The sequence below is a fragment of the Porites lutea genome, chromosome 9, assembly GCF_958299795.1.
Source record: "Porites lutea chromosome 9, jaPorLute2.1, whole genome shotgun sequence".
NCBI lineage: Eukaryota > Metazoa > Cnidaria > Anthozoa > Scleractinia > Poritidae > Porites > Porites lutea.
This window is the reverse complement of record NC_133209.1, coordinates 19,846,788-19,865,341: the sequence shown is the minus strand read 5'-3', so window position 1 is coordinate 19,865,341 and position 18,554 is coordinate 19,846,788. Positions and strand designations below refer to the sequence as shown.

The following is an 18,554-nucleotide window of genomic DNA, read 5'->3' as shown; positions in this document are numbered from 1 at the left end:
AATCAATAAAAATATGCTTTTACCTTCCGGAAAATGATGCCCAAGAGTTTATATGGCTTACCGCGTATGCATATGAAGTCCTGTGAGTATTCCTGTAGGCATACTCCACGCGAAATCGTCAAGAAAGTAGGGAACGAGTACTCGCTACATCCTTTGAGCAATCGATCGGAAGGTATACCCGAGCGGAAACGCTTGTTTAAATGCCGATTTGGGTTTTTTATCAAGACTTGCGCTCTTTGCCGCCATTTTATTTTATTTTCCAGTCCCAGTTCCTCGCTTCCCTCAGTTGGGTGTGAAGATCTGGGAACCAGTAAACGCTGAACAAGATGTCGGAAACAACGTGTATTGCATAGGTCGATACTTTTCTCTTTAAAATGGTGAGTATTCTGGCTTTCTGCAGTAGCCTGGTGCTTTTGTTTCACCAAGAGTGATCAAAGTATTTCTCTTCAGGCGAGATTTATAGCTCAAATCATTATTGTTGGTGCTCAAGTTGTTGGTCGGGCTTTTACACAAGCTCTTCGCCAGGAGTTTCAAAGTAAGTTCAAGTGATGCAATCGATCACTGGAATGTCTTCACCTATTCATTTGTTGGATTGGCTCGCGAACCAAAACAAGTATTGTTCTTTTTTAGCAACCATTAGCTATCATTTAGCTTACTGATCAGGCACATTAATTCTTAGTTGAAAATGTCAATGAAATGATTGAATGAAGTTCCATCGAATGCTGATGGACAATACACTTCCGAACGAATTGTGCACAGTATTAGAGAGTACGCTGTCCAAGGGATTTTTTTTTATTACTATTAAATTGGCATGAAATTCTTTTTCCCAAACACCTTTAGTGAATATCTGGGGGTCTCACTCTTCTAGCTAACCAACGTTATGACATTATGCATAATGTACAACTGTACAGGTAGAGTCTTCAGTCCAAGAATCTGATACGAGGCAGTGACATTGATATAACAACTGTAAACTGTTTTTGTGAAATACAGTGAGTTTTCAGCATGCATGGTAAATGTATTTTGTATGGTGTTGTGCGGAAATCTTAAGAGCTCATAGCGGAGCTCCACACACGCGTGAAGCGCCCGCGTGGGCGGAGCCCCATAGCTTAGTAAATCTACCCATCCCAGAAAATTTGGTAATCACGTGACCGTACACCGACTGCCGACCGCCAACCGACCGTCCGTCCGCACCACAGGACAACCAATGTTTACTCTCACACTTTTAGCTAGTTTGGGAGCCCAAGAGAAAACTAATTGCACATCAATGTTGTGATCAATTGAAAGCTGTCAAAACAGGGCATCCGCTGACCAGTATCACCTGACTGTAGTGCAGGCTCAAGTGTCGACCCATCGAGGTCGAGTATTTTTTTGAAGTTATCCGCTGACAAATTACCAGTTTGAAATGATCGCTGGTTCAAGTTTATTTTTTCCAAGGATTCATATCAAATATGTTGTGTTTATGTCACTATGGCCCCGCACTATTAGGATTTTAATTTCAAACTGACTTCGGAAGCGAAAATTCAGCCAGTTTTTTTAAAAGTACAGGCGGGGAAGACCTTATCTTACCATGGTCACGCGTTGGTCACGCTCTACGTCCAATTTTTATACTCTGATTGGTCAAAATTTGACAGGTGAGTTCATGCAAAAAAATTATGCAGCATCTTGAAAATTGTTTACTTTGACAGCTGAAGCTGAAGAGTTTTGTGTCAACTTGTGGTGTTTTTAACTGTCTTTTTCTTCTGGATGTACAAAATGAAATACAGCTGCTATCAAGAGTCTTCTGTTATTCATGGCTGGTTTGTTTACTGGGTTTTTGGTTGAGAAACGCGTTGCTTGTCAAAATTTGGTAATTCGATTTCGGATAGCATCGTTTTCGTTTTTTCACCTTGCTTAATGTGTAAGAGGGTTTAAAAGTCTAGAGCAACTGTGGCCTTCCTTGATAGCTTTCAGGAACTGAATCTCGAATGGTAAGCGTGAGTAACTATTGTATTTGATGTTTGTTTTTGTTATATCTAATTTCATGAAGTCTTGCACAGTTCACGCTGACAGCTTATGCGGCAAGTTTATACACATTTGTAGCCATAGTTTGAGTCAATGATCTGACCTAGTATCAGGTTTGAACGGTTTGATATAAGCTTACAGAACTTTAAAAAGCCTTCAGATATATTTGCTCACCACAGATAGAAAGAAAACGTTCCGAAGAATATTTAGTTATAAATTTTGGCTGTAGAAAGAAAACTTTGAGCGATTTTCTTGCTTCGAGGAGTTCACCTTGGAAAACAGTAAACACCCGCGCTGGGAAGCCGGCTTATAAAGCTTCACGCCGAGACTCAGGATTTTTAGAGACACTTTAATACTTGTCTTCATGAATGAAAATTGTTATCTCTGTATATGTTTCACCGAATTATATTTCTTTTTTTGATTGTTAGTAGTCTCTCTTGCAATTTTAATTGCTTGTCTGTGCCGTTTGTTTTCATCGTTCATGAACTTCGCTTGCAGGAGTACTCAAAAATGTAGTGCGTATCAAACGCTTTATAAGATTACATATCGTTATAACTGAAATTATTAAATAACAAAAAAAATAATAATAAATTCGCATTATGTTGAAGCTTAACTCTATTAAAGTTCATTCAAACACTCGACCTCACTGACAGCTCGCACTATAGAAATGAGAACCGGCTGGCCATATGGGTGATTTTGGAAATTTTTGAACGGTTTCGCTTTACGATTGATCATCCTGAATATTGACTGAGTACAATTTGTCTTGAAAAATTGTGAAATACTGCATTCTGTCCGAGGTCTGTATGATAAATAGTACTGTTTCACCTCAAATGTGATGTATAAAAATTATGAAAGGTTGGTTTAAACACCCCCAGATTTGTTGGCAAGAATTTGTAAAGTAAACCTGTCGAACACAAAAAAATTCGGCGTGATTTGTTTTCCAAGAATTTGTTTTAGAGGCCTAATCTACTGTGATCTTGAATGTGATCGAAGATGTTTGCTATTTTTTGGGTGTACATATAAGGTTATCAATTGGATGTAAGATGTTTCGCTCTAAAATAACTTAGCCTTTCCCTCAGAAGCCACATGAATGTGCCCTTAAGGTAAATGATTTGTGGATTAAAAGTTTATTGTTTGATTTAAATTATAAATTTATTAATTGGAGCTTTGCTTTTAGCCCTGGCTAAATCTATATATTACATTGTAGCCAAATTTTCTCTTGTCAGAGCACAAGGCAATATGTTTAACAATTATCCCTCGAGCCCGAATGGGCTCTGAGGCAATAGCCCATGAGGCTTAAGGCCGAATGGGCTATTGACTCAGAGGCCATGAGGGCAAGAGGGACAGTCGTTGAACATATTGCCCTGCGCTCTGACGAGAGAAAATTTTTAGTAAAATCCAACTTGTTGGTAAAAAAATCGAGACAAAGCAACTTTAGCTAGCAAAACATGATTCAGCCACCATTGTTTTGGTTTTCAAAGCCGACACTTTTCGCTACTAGTGGGCTATAAAACATATAGCCTAGTAGTAGCTCAACCAATCACAATGCAGCATTGATAATAGACCAGTAGTTGGATTTTACTGATAATAATTATTGGTGGGTCTCTTGGAAACAGTACCAAGTCTACCACTCACCCATATAACTGGTCATCTAGTCTCCCCAACATTGATTTTTAAGTTCACAGCATGGATTCTGTCAAGCAGCATTAATGTTTTGCTTGCCCTTCATCACAAAGGAAATTTTTATAAATTAACTCACTTAATGACTGGTGACTGGGTCAATTTTGTGCATAGGGAGGAGGAGGTGGTAGTATGGGGTGGGGGTACTGCAGAAAAGAGCCCTCCAGATTTAAGATCTCCAGAGTTTTGCATCCCTGAAAGGGGATCTGCCAATCTGTTTGTCTTACTGTTTGCTACTTTGTGGTAAATGTTTAAAAATTAATATTGGATCTACCATATACAGACTATACACCTGGGCCCAGTTTTCTGAAGGTCAATTTTGACCAGCTCTAGTATTAGGGTAACTAATAATTTGTGGTTGTTCATAATCGTTGGGCAGCGGCAGCAGTGTAGGCAGCGCAGGTACAACATATCATGTAATATCACCGTACACCAATAATATTGTTTTTTTTGTTTGTTTCTATTTGTTTTCTTTTTAGTCAAGATAACTGGACAAAATTTAACTCTTTTGTTCTTATTTATTTTATTATTATTATTATTATTATTTTTCATACACAAAATTAATTCATGAAGATTTGTCATCCTCTGGTTAAATTAGCCCTTACAAAATCACAGAATTTGCATAATTAATCACACAATAGACTAATCACATAATATGGCCTGAAAATGCTGTGTAATTTCTGATTTGAAGGCCTGGTTTATGTAGTGCTGTTATTGTCTTGACCTAAGGTGGAGCAGCAGCCCAGAGAGCATCAAAAGGGGCACAGGAAGGTGCTAAAAGAGCTGCAGCAAACAGTGTTTCAGGACTTAATTTGCAGGTTAGTTTAGCTACCTTTTTTAAGGGAATACCTAGACATGAAACACCTAAATATAATTTACTATTGCGGTGGAACCTCTCCTTTGAGACACCTCTATTCAAGGGACACCTCCATTCAGGGGACACAAAGTTTGATTCTGGAGAAACACGTATAATTGTTTTATCTATTACCTCTGTTGAAGAGACACCTCTATTCAGGGCAAAAGGGACACTTTCTGGGCCCCGAAAACCTGGGGACACCTTAGCACTCAAAAAGTGACTGACCACAAAGAGGGTTGATATCTTTCAGTGTAAGCTAATGGCAAGTATGGAAGCTTTCACAAACTGAACTATCTCGCTTAATTCAATGTAATGCACTTGTGTGAATTCACCATTATAATGTTGTAGTGATCAGTTAATGATGATTTTTGTTGTCGTTGTTGTTTATGTTGTTGTTGTACGTTGATAACAAAACCTGCTCAACCTCTATCCAGGGGACACCTGTATTCAAGAGACACTTGCTCAAGTTTCAAGTTTAAGTTCAAGTTTATTAAGAAAAATTGAGAAAATACAAAATATGATGTACCACTGCTCGCAGTTAGCTATAGCTATTCGAGGCGAGCAGTGGCTTGACACTAAGTAGAATAATTACAATAACAATACAATCAAAATACTAAGTAGAATTAATTATTATCGTACAATACATTAAAATAAGCTGAATACTAAATACAAAGTGAATAATTACAATTACAATACAATTACAATACTAAATAGAGTTAATTATTATCGCACAATACATTAAAATAAGCTGAATACTAAATGTGACCCTTCATGCGAAAAGGGGGCTTATGGATTTTACTAAAAACCGTGAATTTTTTTCACGGTCACGGTGCGTGAATTAGAGTTTTCACGGCGTGAATTTCAAATTTCACGCCCGTTCACTCCATGCGAGAATTTTTCACTCTTGGCGTGAAATTAATCATGTTGCGACAGATCAGCGAAGACTTTCACGCCGTGATTATTTAACCGGTATAAACTTTCACGCCGTGAAATTAAGAGTGAACACATTTTCACGCCGTGAAACATGTCGAGGGTGAATGAAATCTAACCTGTTTTTTTTCGTTTTGTGTTTTTTCTCGCCCCTTTTCGAACTGGAAAAAAACAAGAATACCTGGTCACGTCAAGCTAAATTTGTGGAAGTTGATCCCACGCAAAAAATAATATTTCTCTCTGCATATTCAAGCCGTTTTAAATAGCTCATGGGAAAAAAAAAACGTATTCAGACTATTCCGCGTTCAGGCCTGTAAAGCCACAAATCACAATCAAACTAGTCACAATTTCTTGTCGATATTTTTGTGTGTTCATGGCAAGTATTTTATTAGATATGCACGATCGTAACTGCTTGTGTTTCATGTCAATTTGTTTACATTGTCTGTAACTGCAACAGTCAGTGACTTTTGGCTCTTTTTTTTCTTCTCCGCAACGTGCAAATTTTCCCAATGTCGATGTCAGAGACGCCTAGTTATTTACTAAACATGGCAAGGTTTTCACTCAAGAAACCTAACAAAATTCTTTGCGGAAAGACTAACTATTACTGCCATTCCTAAAACCGGGATAATTATCGTCTATGTCGACGCGCATTGCAGTGAAGTGCCTGATCTTATCTACAGTTTTGTAGCCCCATCACACGTGCAAACTCTACTTGATTTATCATGCTCCATTTCAAGTTCCTTGTCTCTTTGCTAAATGTTATACTCAAAATTTCGCCGTTACAACGATGACCAACGATCTGAACAGCAGGAATGAAATAAATCCAAAAGATATCACGCAATATCAAAACATGCGTTACATATTTCATCTTGTCGCCACGGAGTCTAGCGTTTGCATAACTTCGTGGAAGAGATAAAAGCTTCTTTTGGTTGTAAATTTAGAGAATCTTTGGTGACTCACTTTTTAAGCGATTTCATCTGTTTTGCCGAAAATCAAAAATCAAAAAGTACTGACCAGTACATGTTACATTCATGTGGGCAAATAAATGCTTGCATGACATGTAAACAAACAATGTTACATTTCATTTTGACTGTTGGAAGATTTTCACGGCGTGAAATTAAATTTCACGGTGACTGAAATTTTTCACGGCATGAAATATTTTCACGGCGATTATAAACTTTTTCACTGCGTGAAATTTTCACGGTAGCCGTGAATTTTTCACGGCATGTTCACGGCGTGAAAGAGAAATTTCACTCACATTCCAAAAATTTTTCTTACTTTCACGGCCTGGATCGTGAAAATAGGCATAGCGTGAAATTTAGATAAGCCCCCAAGTCGCGTGAAGGGTCACAAATACAAAGTGAATAATTACAATTACAATACAATACAATTACAATACTAAGTAAAATTAATTATTATCGTACAATACATGAAAATAAGGTGAATACTGAATACTGACTAGTATTAATAACTTCGTCTCGTAGGTTGCGTAATTCAGCACAAATTTCTTGAATCCTATCTTTTAACTTGTCATTTTCCAGTTTCAATGATTGGACTGTGTCTTTTACCATTTTGGTCAAGGTTTCAGCAAATTTGAGTCTCAAAAACTAATCAAGAGTGAAGAGCTTCGAAATAAGCGTCTTGCCTGCTACGCACACATGCGCACAATGCCAGTGACCAATGCCAATGACCAATGCCTTGGTCACCAGGGTGTCCCCTGAATGGAGCTAGACATTCCACTATAACAATACTAAGAAGGCAAAAAGTACACTGTAGAAAGACAAAAATATTTATATAATCCTTCTTTTGTAAAACACAACAAAGACTACAAAAAGTCACACATCTTCAGATCGATCGATCAATATATCTTTGAATCCTACGGGATGCATACCACAAATTATTTTGCGTCTTTGGGGATTTTTATGCATCAGGGACACAGGACACAGAGGTAACAAAATCAACCAAAATCTGTTCCTTTTTTGGTTAAAAGTCCCAGCAGTTAATGGACCTGTTTTTGTTTACATTGTGAAGTTCCAGAAACATCAATACCCCACTCCACAGAGGGCAATTTTACTTTAGACGCCCCATCCCCTGGAATTTTCATACCAGTGGGTGCTTGTCATACCTCCTCCCTACCCTCCCCCCCCCCCACCAAACACCCTAAAATTTCCAAAACTTTTCAGCTTGGTTAGGTACCCCCTGGAAAGAATATTTCCGTCAAAAATGATGTTGCACTATTCTACATGTATTATGCAAAAGATAATATTATTGTTTCTGCAATAAAATAGGGAAAAAGAGGTCTCTCTTAGTTAATAATTAACAGTAAGTCTCTGAGAACCATGGAGGCGATTCCTTACACAATACAAATGATGCCATCTAAAAGAGGTAGTTACATTCAAACTTAACACCAAATAAACTTTAGTTACTTCATTTCAGTTAAAAACATGATAGAAGAAGGCTTAGAACACGACCATAATTATTATGGTGAATACCACAATATATCGTGTAATACAGCAACAGCTAGATAACCAGAAGTTTATTCATGAGCCCATGACAGTTGAAGCCTTATCACGTAATATGTGAAATAGAAGATCATCAATAAAAACAACAATTCTTGTAAAATAAGTGATAGCTTGCTCAACAGAACAATTGTTAGTTTCAAATAACTCACCAATCTTACTTGCAGCCCCCAGAAAAAAGACCTCGAGAAGCCAACACCCACCCCCTCCCACTGGAATTTTTGTTGCCCTCGTTGGGGGGGGGGAGGGCCCAAAATGCTACTGGGACAATAAGGAAAAAAGCCCCTGGCGTTCTATCCATACATGTGAAAAATGTACATTTTTACATGTAGATTAACAAGTTTAAATCTTCATTTGTTTCTTTTTCTTTTTTTTTCCTTCTACCTGCATCAGGAAGCCAAGCAGATTCTTAATGTTCAAGATCTGGACCCAGAAGTAATTCAAAAGGTATTTGAATGAACTGATATGTACAAAACTATGTTACAGGTGTAATTATATTCAGGTTAAAATATTTCAAGCTAGGTTGATTCTAAATTTCCTTTGTCTCCTAGCCTTGACCAGGACTACAATTAACAGACGGTCATCGCACATTGGCCGACTAAAATTTGCTAGTGTCCGATGAAATCCCACCTGTGTTCGGACATTATGTCCGGAAAATTTTTTTATCGTAAATCATTTTACGGTAAGAAAGAATAAAAATCTACCTTGAGTAAATTTTAGTTTGTGTTAGGAAGATCTCAAAATCGCAAGAAAACATTGACTTGGATAATGCAGTTTTCTTTTACATTAGTGTAGTATGTGCTCTGGTCTACCTGATATAAAGTTTTTTGGTGATGTCCGCCCAATATTTGGTTTTGTCCAACCAAGATGGTGTCTTGGTAGGACATAATTATGTCCTTTCAAGAGAAAAAAATTATTTGCAGCCCTGCCAGATTATTCATGAATAAGAACTAAGAGACAAAGGAAAGTAAGAATCAACCTAGGTTAAAAGAATTTAACCTAAATATAATTTTGACCTGTAGTAAGCTTGTCCAGGGTTGTTGCTGCAAACGGTAGCTTTTACTAAAAAAATTGGAATATTTATGTTGATAATTACCAATGCATTTACAGGGAATAATAATTTTAATTAAATTTTGTTGTGTTTATATTTGTTTGCTTGTTTATGTTATACAGTTGAACATTTTTAACCCTAAATTAAATCAGGGAGTAAGTCCTTTTATTTTATTTCTTGACTGGTTGGTCACTTGTAAGAACTTAAAAACAAAGAAAAAGACCAGCAGATAATTCACAGAAGGGGTCGAGGTCGATCACTTGTAGGAGTGGTCGATTATGAGAGCTTTTCATCACAAAGCTTCATCAACTCTATGAGTCATACATGTACTTCAAGGTGGCCTGTGAAAACAGACATCAGTGATGTGGCCCTAGAAATTCCATACTGATGACAGAATTTGGTCAGTGAGAAATGATTACTCAACAAAGTAATTCTATTATTGTAGCCACTTTATGACAAACAGAAGGCATAAGGTCAGAAAGATCAAATGTCTTTAGGCTGTGAATCTACTGGAAAAGAGACATTATTTGTGGAACTGAATTTTCCTGCTGCTCGTTTGCAGAAGGACTCAAAATATAGACCAGTAGAAACACAAGTCGAACAAATTTACATCTGAATACCAGATTAATTATGCAGACATTGTTTCACATAGGTTGCTTGCGGCCTGCTTTTCTCTTAAAATCCGCCTAGTTCTTACCTGCGGTGAGAGACGTCTACATTCTATAGCTGTTGCTTATAGGACGTTTCGCAAGGACAGCTTTGACCGTACATTTTTTTTTTTGTTGGTTTGTTACAGAACTTTGATCACCTCTTCAAAGTCAATGAAAAGAAAGCAGGTGGATCTTTTTACCTACAATCCAAGGTAAGCATATGCATTCAATAAAATCAAATGAAATAAGGAAAGTGATATAAATCCATTGTTGTACATCGGTGTACAGGAGTGTTTACTCGAGCTTAAAAAACCTTCACTAGGGTAACAAAAGTATTATCCTCTGTTGTTTAAACTAAGCATAACTCGTAAGATTCCTAACTGCAGGGTGTTCATTAGGCATCGGAGATCTAACGTTCGGTAGCCTATGACAATTTTTATTCAGACGTGGGGACTCTTTCAAAATATTCTCTTGTAATGTTACACCTTTCTCCTACTACTAGAATTCTTAATAAAAGCCCTGCTAACTGGCTAGGGACAAACCAGTTAACTGTTTACAAATTAACAGATTAACTTGGCACTACCAATCATAAATTCATCTGGTGGTCAGGGCGTGATTTGAACTTAGGTTTTTCAGATTGCAAGTCCACCGCTCTGACCACTCGGAAGAAATCCAGCTGGTAGGAGACAAACCAATTGACCATTACAAGCATGGCCAAAATGTTCAGCTGCAAACTAGTTATACCTAGAAACAAATACGGGCAGTTGTCATGGCAAAACTTAAATGCAAACTGGGTCTGCCCGATTGCATGTCCCGCGCCCTGACCATTTGGCCACCCTGTCTCCTGTGTCTCGCCTTGTGTCCGGTGGTTTGACCGGCACAAAACGACTTCGATATGCAGCGAAATGACTCTGTAGCGAAACGACTGGTAAGCTCTCGCCCCATTATATACACTATTGACTCTAGTGTTAATTGCCCTCCGTTTTTATTTCCTCTTGTAGGTTGTAAGAGCGAAGGAGCGGCTTGATGAGGAGTTAAGAATACAACAAACTGAAAATGAAAAACAGAACCAGAAGCGCGATGGCGAAACAGAAACGTAGCATACGCCGATTTAAAAAGGTTACAAGATTCAGTTTCATTAGAATTTAGGGACGTATGAAAAGGCATCTCTTTTTAACTCTAAAATACCTGCTCCGCGCTTGTCGCTCCTTGTTCACCTTATTCGCTGTACTAAACTATTTGAGTGTAATTTTTTGAACTACATGTACATGTACGTTTCTCTTCGTCGGAATTACGGATTAACTTGTTTGATTATTTTCCTGCCACATTCTTCACAACAGCAAACCAAACAGGTTAACTAACTCTTGAACTGTAAATAGATATTTCGTTCAGCAATGTAGTTTGTATCCTTCCAGAGCGGCCTGGCCATCTGAACTGTGGAAGCCTAAGTATGAGGACCAAGTGACCTCCTCGTGCTCAGGTTCCGTCAGCTAAAAGATACAGATGGTTCTGGGAACGAAGGTAGAAATGTTGTGGGTAATTCCCTGTGGAGGAGGTTGCAAAGGCGTACTTTTCCTGATTACGTTTTCCTTCTCCAGTCCACTACAAATAATTGTTGTTTCATCTATCTTGTATTTTTTTTGGTTCATAGCGGTTGTAGCGGCGAGAGGCAGCTATGTTGGCCATTTTAAACCTTGCATATTTATTCATGAATTTGAAATAACATTACATATACAAAATTATGTGGTGTAGATAAGGGCTCTTCTTCATTAAAGGAATAAAATTCTTGCCAAATCGTGCCCTGGTGATACATGGTTTTAAACGAGCAACAGAATTTGAAGGACTGTGCATCGGCTAAAAGCATTATATTTCTCTCAAACAGCGAGTCAGGGAATCAAAGAAGAATGTTATCAATAGTAACTATACAATTTGGGGTCCAAACACTTGCCAGCGGCAGGTTCTGTTTGTCTGTTCAGTCTGTACTATTGTTGCTCTTTAAGCTAACTTATAAAGACGACCTCTCAGTAAAGGAATAACCATAGCATTGAACAATTCCGAAGAAATCCCTTATCTACGTAGTGAAAATTTCAGGCAGTCTGAGATTTGAATGTGTAACCGACCGATGTCTCACAGCCCGATGGGTATTGAAGCAACAGCTGTATTAAAAGTCGATTTCCAACATATATTTACCGCTAGTTATTTTCCACTGCCAGGAAAAAAAGCTATACCAGTCCATAAAAGAGCGCGACAATTATAAAGGAAATTTTATCTTCTACAGACTTACCACCACTTCATTCCAGCATAAAGGTTATTCGTTGTCCATTTGTGTTCAAATTATAGGGCTTCCCTCGTTAAAGCGCAGTGTGAGAAACCATAAGTAGATACGCACAATTCCAAACTTTGCTGGCCCTCAGGTTATCATATTTTCTCAGGTACGCGTAATTTGAGCTCTACTAAGATCAAAAAGTATAACCCCCCCCCCCCCCCCCCCCAAAAAAATGAAATTATTAAAAATAAACAACCAAATGCTATGTCTAAGTCACAAAATACGATCTGCGAAGTATAACGATAACAACTAGGCTCTGTCAGAAAAAGCCAAGGGAAGTGGGATAAGGGTGAAGGGTCGTAAACGATATGGAGACCTTTATCATTCTATGCACAATATTAATTTTAATACAAGCAATTGAAAGTTGCAAGTTACTAAGCATATTTATGACACGTTAATATAGTTAAAGTACATTATCACTGTAAGGGAATTCGCGCTAATTGGTTTTGCGTGTCCTTGCTGCGGCGTAGCCCTTTGAGCGAGAACGCTAAGCACACTGAGGGCCCTTGAGTCCTACTATTTCTTTGGATTAATAACTCTCTCCCGATGCTCAATAAATTAAAAGAAACGAAAAAAAAAATGGCCTGAAATAAGAAAAAGCCGGCCACCGCAAATGCGGCTGTTTCCTGATAAAGCTGACTTCAAAAAAAGTTATCATTTGATTTAATTTTCTTGTTGAAGAGACTCAATCATGCCAGATATGACACGAAAAGTTGCATTCCAGGGATTTATTTACATTATTTCGTGACTAAACGACATACACAGTGTCGAAGACCTATTTTCTATATTTGGGATTCGTTATCTCCGCAACGAATAGGCCACTTCCGAGTTCCAAAAACCCTCACTTTCAAAATGAGGCCAGGTGCACAACCTCTCTTGTGAAAATGAGTTTTATGTGCATTAGAATGAAGTTTCATTTCTATATGAGCACTTAACCTCGTTTTGATACAGAGGCCCGAGAGAACTCGGAAATGGCCTATTAGTTGGCTGCCATATTATAGCATTTTTGTCAAAAGTACCTCAACACCGCATGCGCAGTGTGAGAATCCTTGTATAGATACGCAAAATTGATCTCCATCTTTTAACATCAAAGTTGGAAGATTTTTGCGCGAACGTCCTTAAAAAGGAAAAAAGGTCCTACAAGCCTTCTGATACAATTTTAAAAACTATGTGGTTAGTCTGACGAATAAATGAAGCAATTTGTCCTATTTTTACCGCGGATGACGTACATCTCTAGGGGCTGGGCTATTACCAAGTTACTTAATTGCAACCCTTTTTATCTTTCAGCAGAAGGGATCGGTCTTAATTATATACAAAATTGGATCACTGTAAAAACTCGAAAGAGCGCCATCCTGAATAAGCGCTGAGAATGAGAAAGCATCCCTTCCGGGCAATTATGCAGAGCCTATTTAGCTAATTGGAAGGGACACAACCCTTTAAAAAGTAACTTTCTTTCTTATGCTTTTCTTATCTTTTTTGAACACAACGAGAAAAAGATTGGGTAGCATTCATTTGACGTGGAGATCACGTTTAAAATCTTGCATTTGTGGATCTCAACGGAAAAGTGCTGCTTTAGCATGTTTGGAAAACGCTTCATTCAGCTCCAAGATGAAACAAAGTACTTTTGAACTTTTAAGTTTCAACAGTCGCGGAACACAAGTGAACATTATTATGAACTCCCAAGTTATCATGCATTGATAACCATCGATCACGATACCGTCCTTACCCAAGTTTTTTCCCGCCGTGAATGTTTTTAAAAATGCCATCATCAACCAAGTTACAAATGTCTTGTCGTAAGTCGAACAAAGACATTGTTGTTCCGTTGAGCTTAACAAGGTTCATAGTTTTCTCGAGTTCAGTACAGACACCTTTTCGCCTCTTCAGAAACCATCGACGTTCTCGTAGTTCCTCCAGGTCTAGTTCAATGTCAAATGTATCGTCATCTGACTCCTTAACAGGATTTAGATCAGACTTGCTGACTAAACTGTCATTCCATGGATTCCTCTTCTCGGCGTGTCCACTACTTCTTCTTGACCATCTTCTTAGTTTGGTTTGCCAACTACTTCTTCGTTTTTCATTAGTGCCGCTTACCACATTTAGTGATTCCACAGGAGAGTGATTACCTGGGACAAGAGCAGCGCATTTTTGTTTGATATCGTCTTCGTCGCCCTCTTTGTGTTCAACGTGACACTGAGTTTCTTGAATCGCTTCTTCTCTTGTCGCTAAGTTTATCTTATCTTCGCGAGTTGTGGGGTTCCATGCACGCGAATACCGCTGTTGGCTTCGTCGGCTTGATATCTTTCGGCTATTGGCTTGTGTGTCAGAAACCGCCACAAAGTCCATCTGAGGTATAACCGTCCTTTTACGAGTGTCCTTCTCTGTTTGTAGCTGCTGAGGACAGTAACCCTGTAAATGATCATCGGTATGTATTGTACTGTATAAAGAACAGGTCCTCGAACAGCTTCTTGCAGGTTTGTAGAGCATACGAGGATCGTCAGTTACGCGCGAGCACATCTTTTGAGCACATCCTTGTTTTATATTATCTACTGGGAGATCATTAGCCACTTTTAATCCGGGCAACATGTCTTTCTGTTCCTTAAGAAATGAGTGGTCACAAGCTGCAAATTGTGACTGACGAAGACGCACGTTTTGATTTGACTCTTTCCAGGAAATGGTATTTGTGTGTAGTATTTGCGAAATGTCTTTCCAAAGTGGAGGTTCCGATGCTTCCTGAAACGCGACTGCTTCTTTGGCAGAGAAGCTACGTGAAACTGGCAAAGGAAATCTTCCTTCGTGGTCAAGCTCTTCATCGAGCATCAAAGCATCTTCGATTTTTATAGAATGGCGGTTAGCTTTAGTTTTTGGATTTGCAGTGTGTAGCACAGCGTCCTCGATTTCATTTTCAAGATGCGAGGGTGTGTTGTTCTGTTTGTTGCTTTTGTCATTAAATTCTAGAGCAGTCTCTTCAAACGAATGAATTGAACTGACAGAAGGCAAGCCTTTGGAACCTTTTTGCCATCCGGTACCTGTCTGCGCATCTTCGACGGTGTGCCAGTGGGTTAGTTGAGAAACATCTCTCTTTGAAAGGCTATTGGAATCGCCCAACACGTCTTTGAATGATCCCGTATTCTTACTCCCCTTGAAATTTGACTTCCGTTGACGAAAAAATCTGCTTGATCTCCTCGGTAAATAAGGGTTCATTGCACATTTGTCTATAATCGTCTCTTGAGGAAGTGATTGGCTTTGGCATGCAACTCGTATTGGCTTAAACTCGCCAAAGATGGCTTGATTTAACTTCTCTTCATCAATGGAAGCCCGATCGCTGTTTCTCGTGTCTCTTCTCATAAACATCATGGCGTCAACATGAACTGGAGGAAGAGAAGTTACTTTAGGATGCATTCGCTTTCGTCTCGATCCTCGACACAGGAGATTATGATTAAAGAAATCGCAATCATTTTCCTGTGAGAGTGGCTGCAATGAATGGCTTTGGATCGTGGATGATTCCCTTCCTTTTAAGTTAGAAGTGTGAACGCCCATGATTCTGTGTCTTTTAGGCCCATAGCTATGTGCATCTTTTTGGGGGGCAAGCCAAAAGGGAGCTCTCCGTTTAGTATCTGGTCCTTCACCTCTGGAGTTGGCCACAGAATTATTACGCCTTGCATCACAGGATTCATAGCGTGAGTAACACAGAGGGGTCATATTTTCTTCTAGCCATTCACCTTGATCGCGCAAGTACTTTTGATACTTATCCCTAGTTAAACGTCTTCTATCGCCAGACAAGTATTGGCAATTCAGTTTTGATATCGTATCTAAAGTATTCATGGACGTTTGTCGATTCTGGTCATTTGTCTTTGCCTCTGAATGTTTTCCGTTGTTTGTAATCCACGTAGGGCATGTTGAAGGTGAGGAAACCATCGACTTTGTCTTCAGTCTATCATTGTGACGATGATCCTGAATGTTATATCTGGAGAGAAAAAGTGTAGAATTTGAATCAGTGCCCTCGCAAGGTTGTCCTTTGCGAAGTATCAAGCTAGGTTATTGTATGTAACATTTGGTGTCCAAATACAGCCTAGCAGATAGCAAAATAGTCAGCGACGCACAGCCTAGTGAAGTGTTGTAGTTACATATGCGAATCGTCCATTGGAACGCAACTGTCAATATGGCAAAACTAAAAATACTAGGCTTTAAAGGGGGCCCAAAAAATTTTATAATATAGCTGATGTGATGAATGGTGGCGATAACTAGGGTCATGCATGCAAGAAGAAACTTAATAATTTTGATTCTTCACGAAAGAGAACTTTGAATGACATATCGCCGACGATCACGATAATGCAATTCCCTTAGATAACGTTTTACCAATGGCTTATTATTTTATTTATTTATTTTATTTATTTATTTATGTTATTTTATTATACTTTTTTTTTCCACGAGTCTGTTGATTTAAATACCAGATATTATCAATAATATAAACAGGATTTAACAGTTATGTCTAGGTCATTCTGTTTAAATTTTAAACGAGGTTGTAAGGAAGTTCGGCCCCTGTGAGGGATTCCGGTATTCCGGGAATTTTGGCTTGTGGAATCCGGAATCCTGGGCTTTGGTATCTGGAATACAGCTCAAAGAATCCGGAATACCGAGAGCAATTGGAATCCAAGTTCCAAAGACAAACTGAATTCTGGAATTGCCGGCGTGTCTACATCTTTCAGCTGCAAGACGCTCCGTTGACTAATAAATGTGGCAACAATATTTCCAAGTTTTCAAGGGATGTGCTAGCATCATACTAACTATGCTAGAATAGTGGTTTTGGCTGTTTTATATGCGGCGTTTAAATTTCGTTCTGTGATTCTTCAGTCTAAAAGGAACCAGGTTGAAAGTGAGAACATGAACAGGTGGAAAGTCATGTCCTTCTTGTTGAAAAATCTCACAAAACATTGCAGCTACAACGATTTGCTAAAATACCTAAGACCCAGTACAATGCTTTGGATTAAATGATGTGTCCATGATCTTGTGCCTGCGATCCTTCCACACCCCTACTGCACAAAAAATTTGATTTACACACGAGCCTGTCTAGCTCCTGATTTACATCAAATTTCATCATCGCAAATATGGTGCAAAGAGGGCAAACTAACGTTAGATGAGGGTAAAGATGGTAAATACCGCATTTGCCCTCGAATTTACTACCCCATGTAAACTGATATGAAAAAAAATGCGGTATTTACCATCTTTGGCTTTCATTTCCTCCTCGTTTGCACTTTTTTGTACCATATTTGCCCGGGTGTCTGTAAAACGCGGACCGGATACCTGCGGATGGCGGATGCGGATGGGAACATGCGGATAGAAAAATGCGGATGGAAAAAAAAAAATGCGGATAGCAAAAAAAGTAAGAAGGAAAAAAAACAAGAAATGTGGATGGCAAAAAGAAAATAAAAAAACAAACAATTAAGGAAACAAATCTTTCTTTCGAGTCGCTGTCACATGGTTGAACCCTTCACTTACATACAGAACGTGATGCCAATAGTTGACACAATTATTTTGTACCCTGTAATTCCTTTCATTAATGTCACAGAAATAAGGACGCTCCGTTCCTCCTCCTTAAATGCACACATACTTGGTGCACTTCTCCTTTGAGTGTTTAGCTTAAGGCTTGTAGGCAAGGTAAACAGCTCAAAAAATCGGCTAGCAAAGGTTCGCTTATTTTGCACTGGCTCCGTTTAATATTCTTCTCTTTACCAAATAAAGAGCCAGTGGTCCCTGCAATCACGGGTCAGAATGCAGAATATTACCATACCAGTATCCTAAAGCGGTGTAATTCACGAAGCAGTCTGTCTTTACTTTCGGGAGTGATCGCTTTTTTTTTTTAACATTTAGTTCATTAGGAATTTCATTATTATCAAGAAAAGAAGGGGGAGGCATGATTTCTTTGTTCTCACTGGATATAGTGTACTCAACTTACAGAAAGAATATTCTCGGGGCATTCAAATCAAGACTTATTTGTTTGAGCGGCTCAAGACAGAAAAAATTGCAGTATCAATTAGAAAAATGCCGAACGTTCCGACTTGGCAGATGCCAATCAACTCCGCCTGATCCGCCTATCATGTGGATTTATTTTTTACAAGTTCTACCCTTTGGGAATTTATAAGTGCTCGAAAAATGAGTTCGAATTTTTAAAATTGCAAATATACTGCAGATTGAAAAGAAAAAAACAGACTTCTTGATAAATCGCAAAAATTATTTCCCGAAAAGGTGTAAAAATAATCTGCAAAATTAAACTCCCGCAAAGAAGTGTCGCTTGGAAACGCATTAATAAAGGCTACTTTCTGTTTCATTTGTTTTTGTTTCGAATTTTTCTGCTAGCAAAATAGTTTTGAACACATATCCTTAGTGAGTTTTTAGAACGTCTGTATCGAGCAACTTAAAACTCGTTTTTAAAACCGTGAAGGGCAGAATTCGGAATCGAAAATAATTTATATAATATTCGAATTATTTGGCCCGCTCCCGACTATCTGCGAAGCAGCAACCAAACATATTTTTTCTACATGGA

General features: G+C 38.5%; 1 protein-coding gene across 1 annotated transcript; it reads left to right on the top strand.

Annotated features, from left to right (window-relative positions):
* Positions 1 to 309: 309 nt before the first annotated feature.
* Positions 310 to 11,485, top strand: LOC140947693 (mitochondrial import inner membrane translocase subunit TIM16-like). Its single transcript, XM_073396870.1, has 6 exons — positions 310 to 377; positions 451 to 535; positions 4,411 to 4,499; positions 8,380 to 8,433; positions 9,834 to 9,899; positions 10,689 to 11,485. The coding sequence occupies exons 1-6, from the start codon at positions 375 to 377 to the stop codon at positions 10,785 to 10,787; spliced, it is 396 nt and encodes a 131-aa protein (XP_073252971.1). The 5' UTR covers positions 310 to 374; the 3' UTR covers positions 10,788 to 11,485.
* The last annotated feature ends 7,069 nt before the right edge of the window (positions 11,486 to 18,554 follow it).

What these genes read in the sequence shown, in the direction of transcription:
- LOC140947693 (XM_073396870.1), top strand. An exon ending in TTTCAGGACTTAATTTGCAG is followed by an intron (nt 4,500 to 8,379) that starts GTTAGTTTAGCT and finishes TACCTGCATCAG; the next exon opens with GAAGCCAAGCAGATTCTTAA. An exon ending in CTTTTTACCTACAATCCAAG is followed by an intron (nt 9,900 to 10,688) that starts GTAAGCATATGC and finishes TTCCTCTTGTAG; the next exon opens with GTTGTAAGAGCGAAGGAGCG.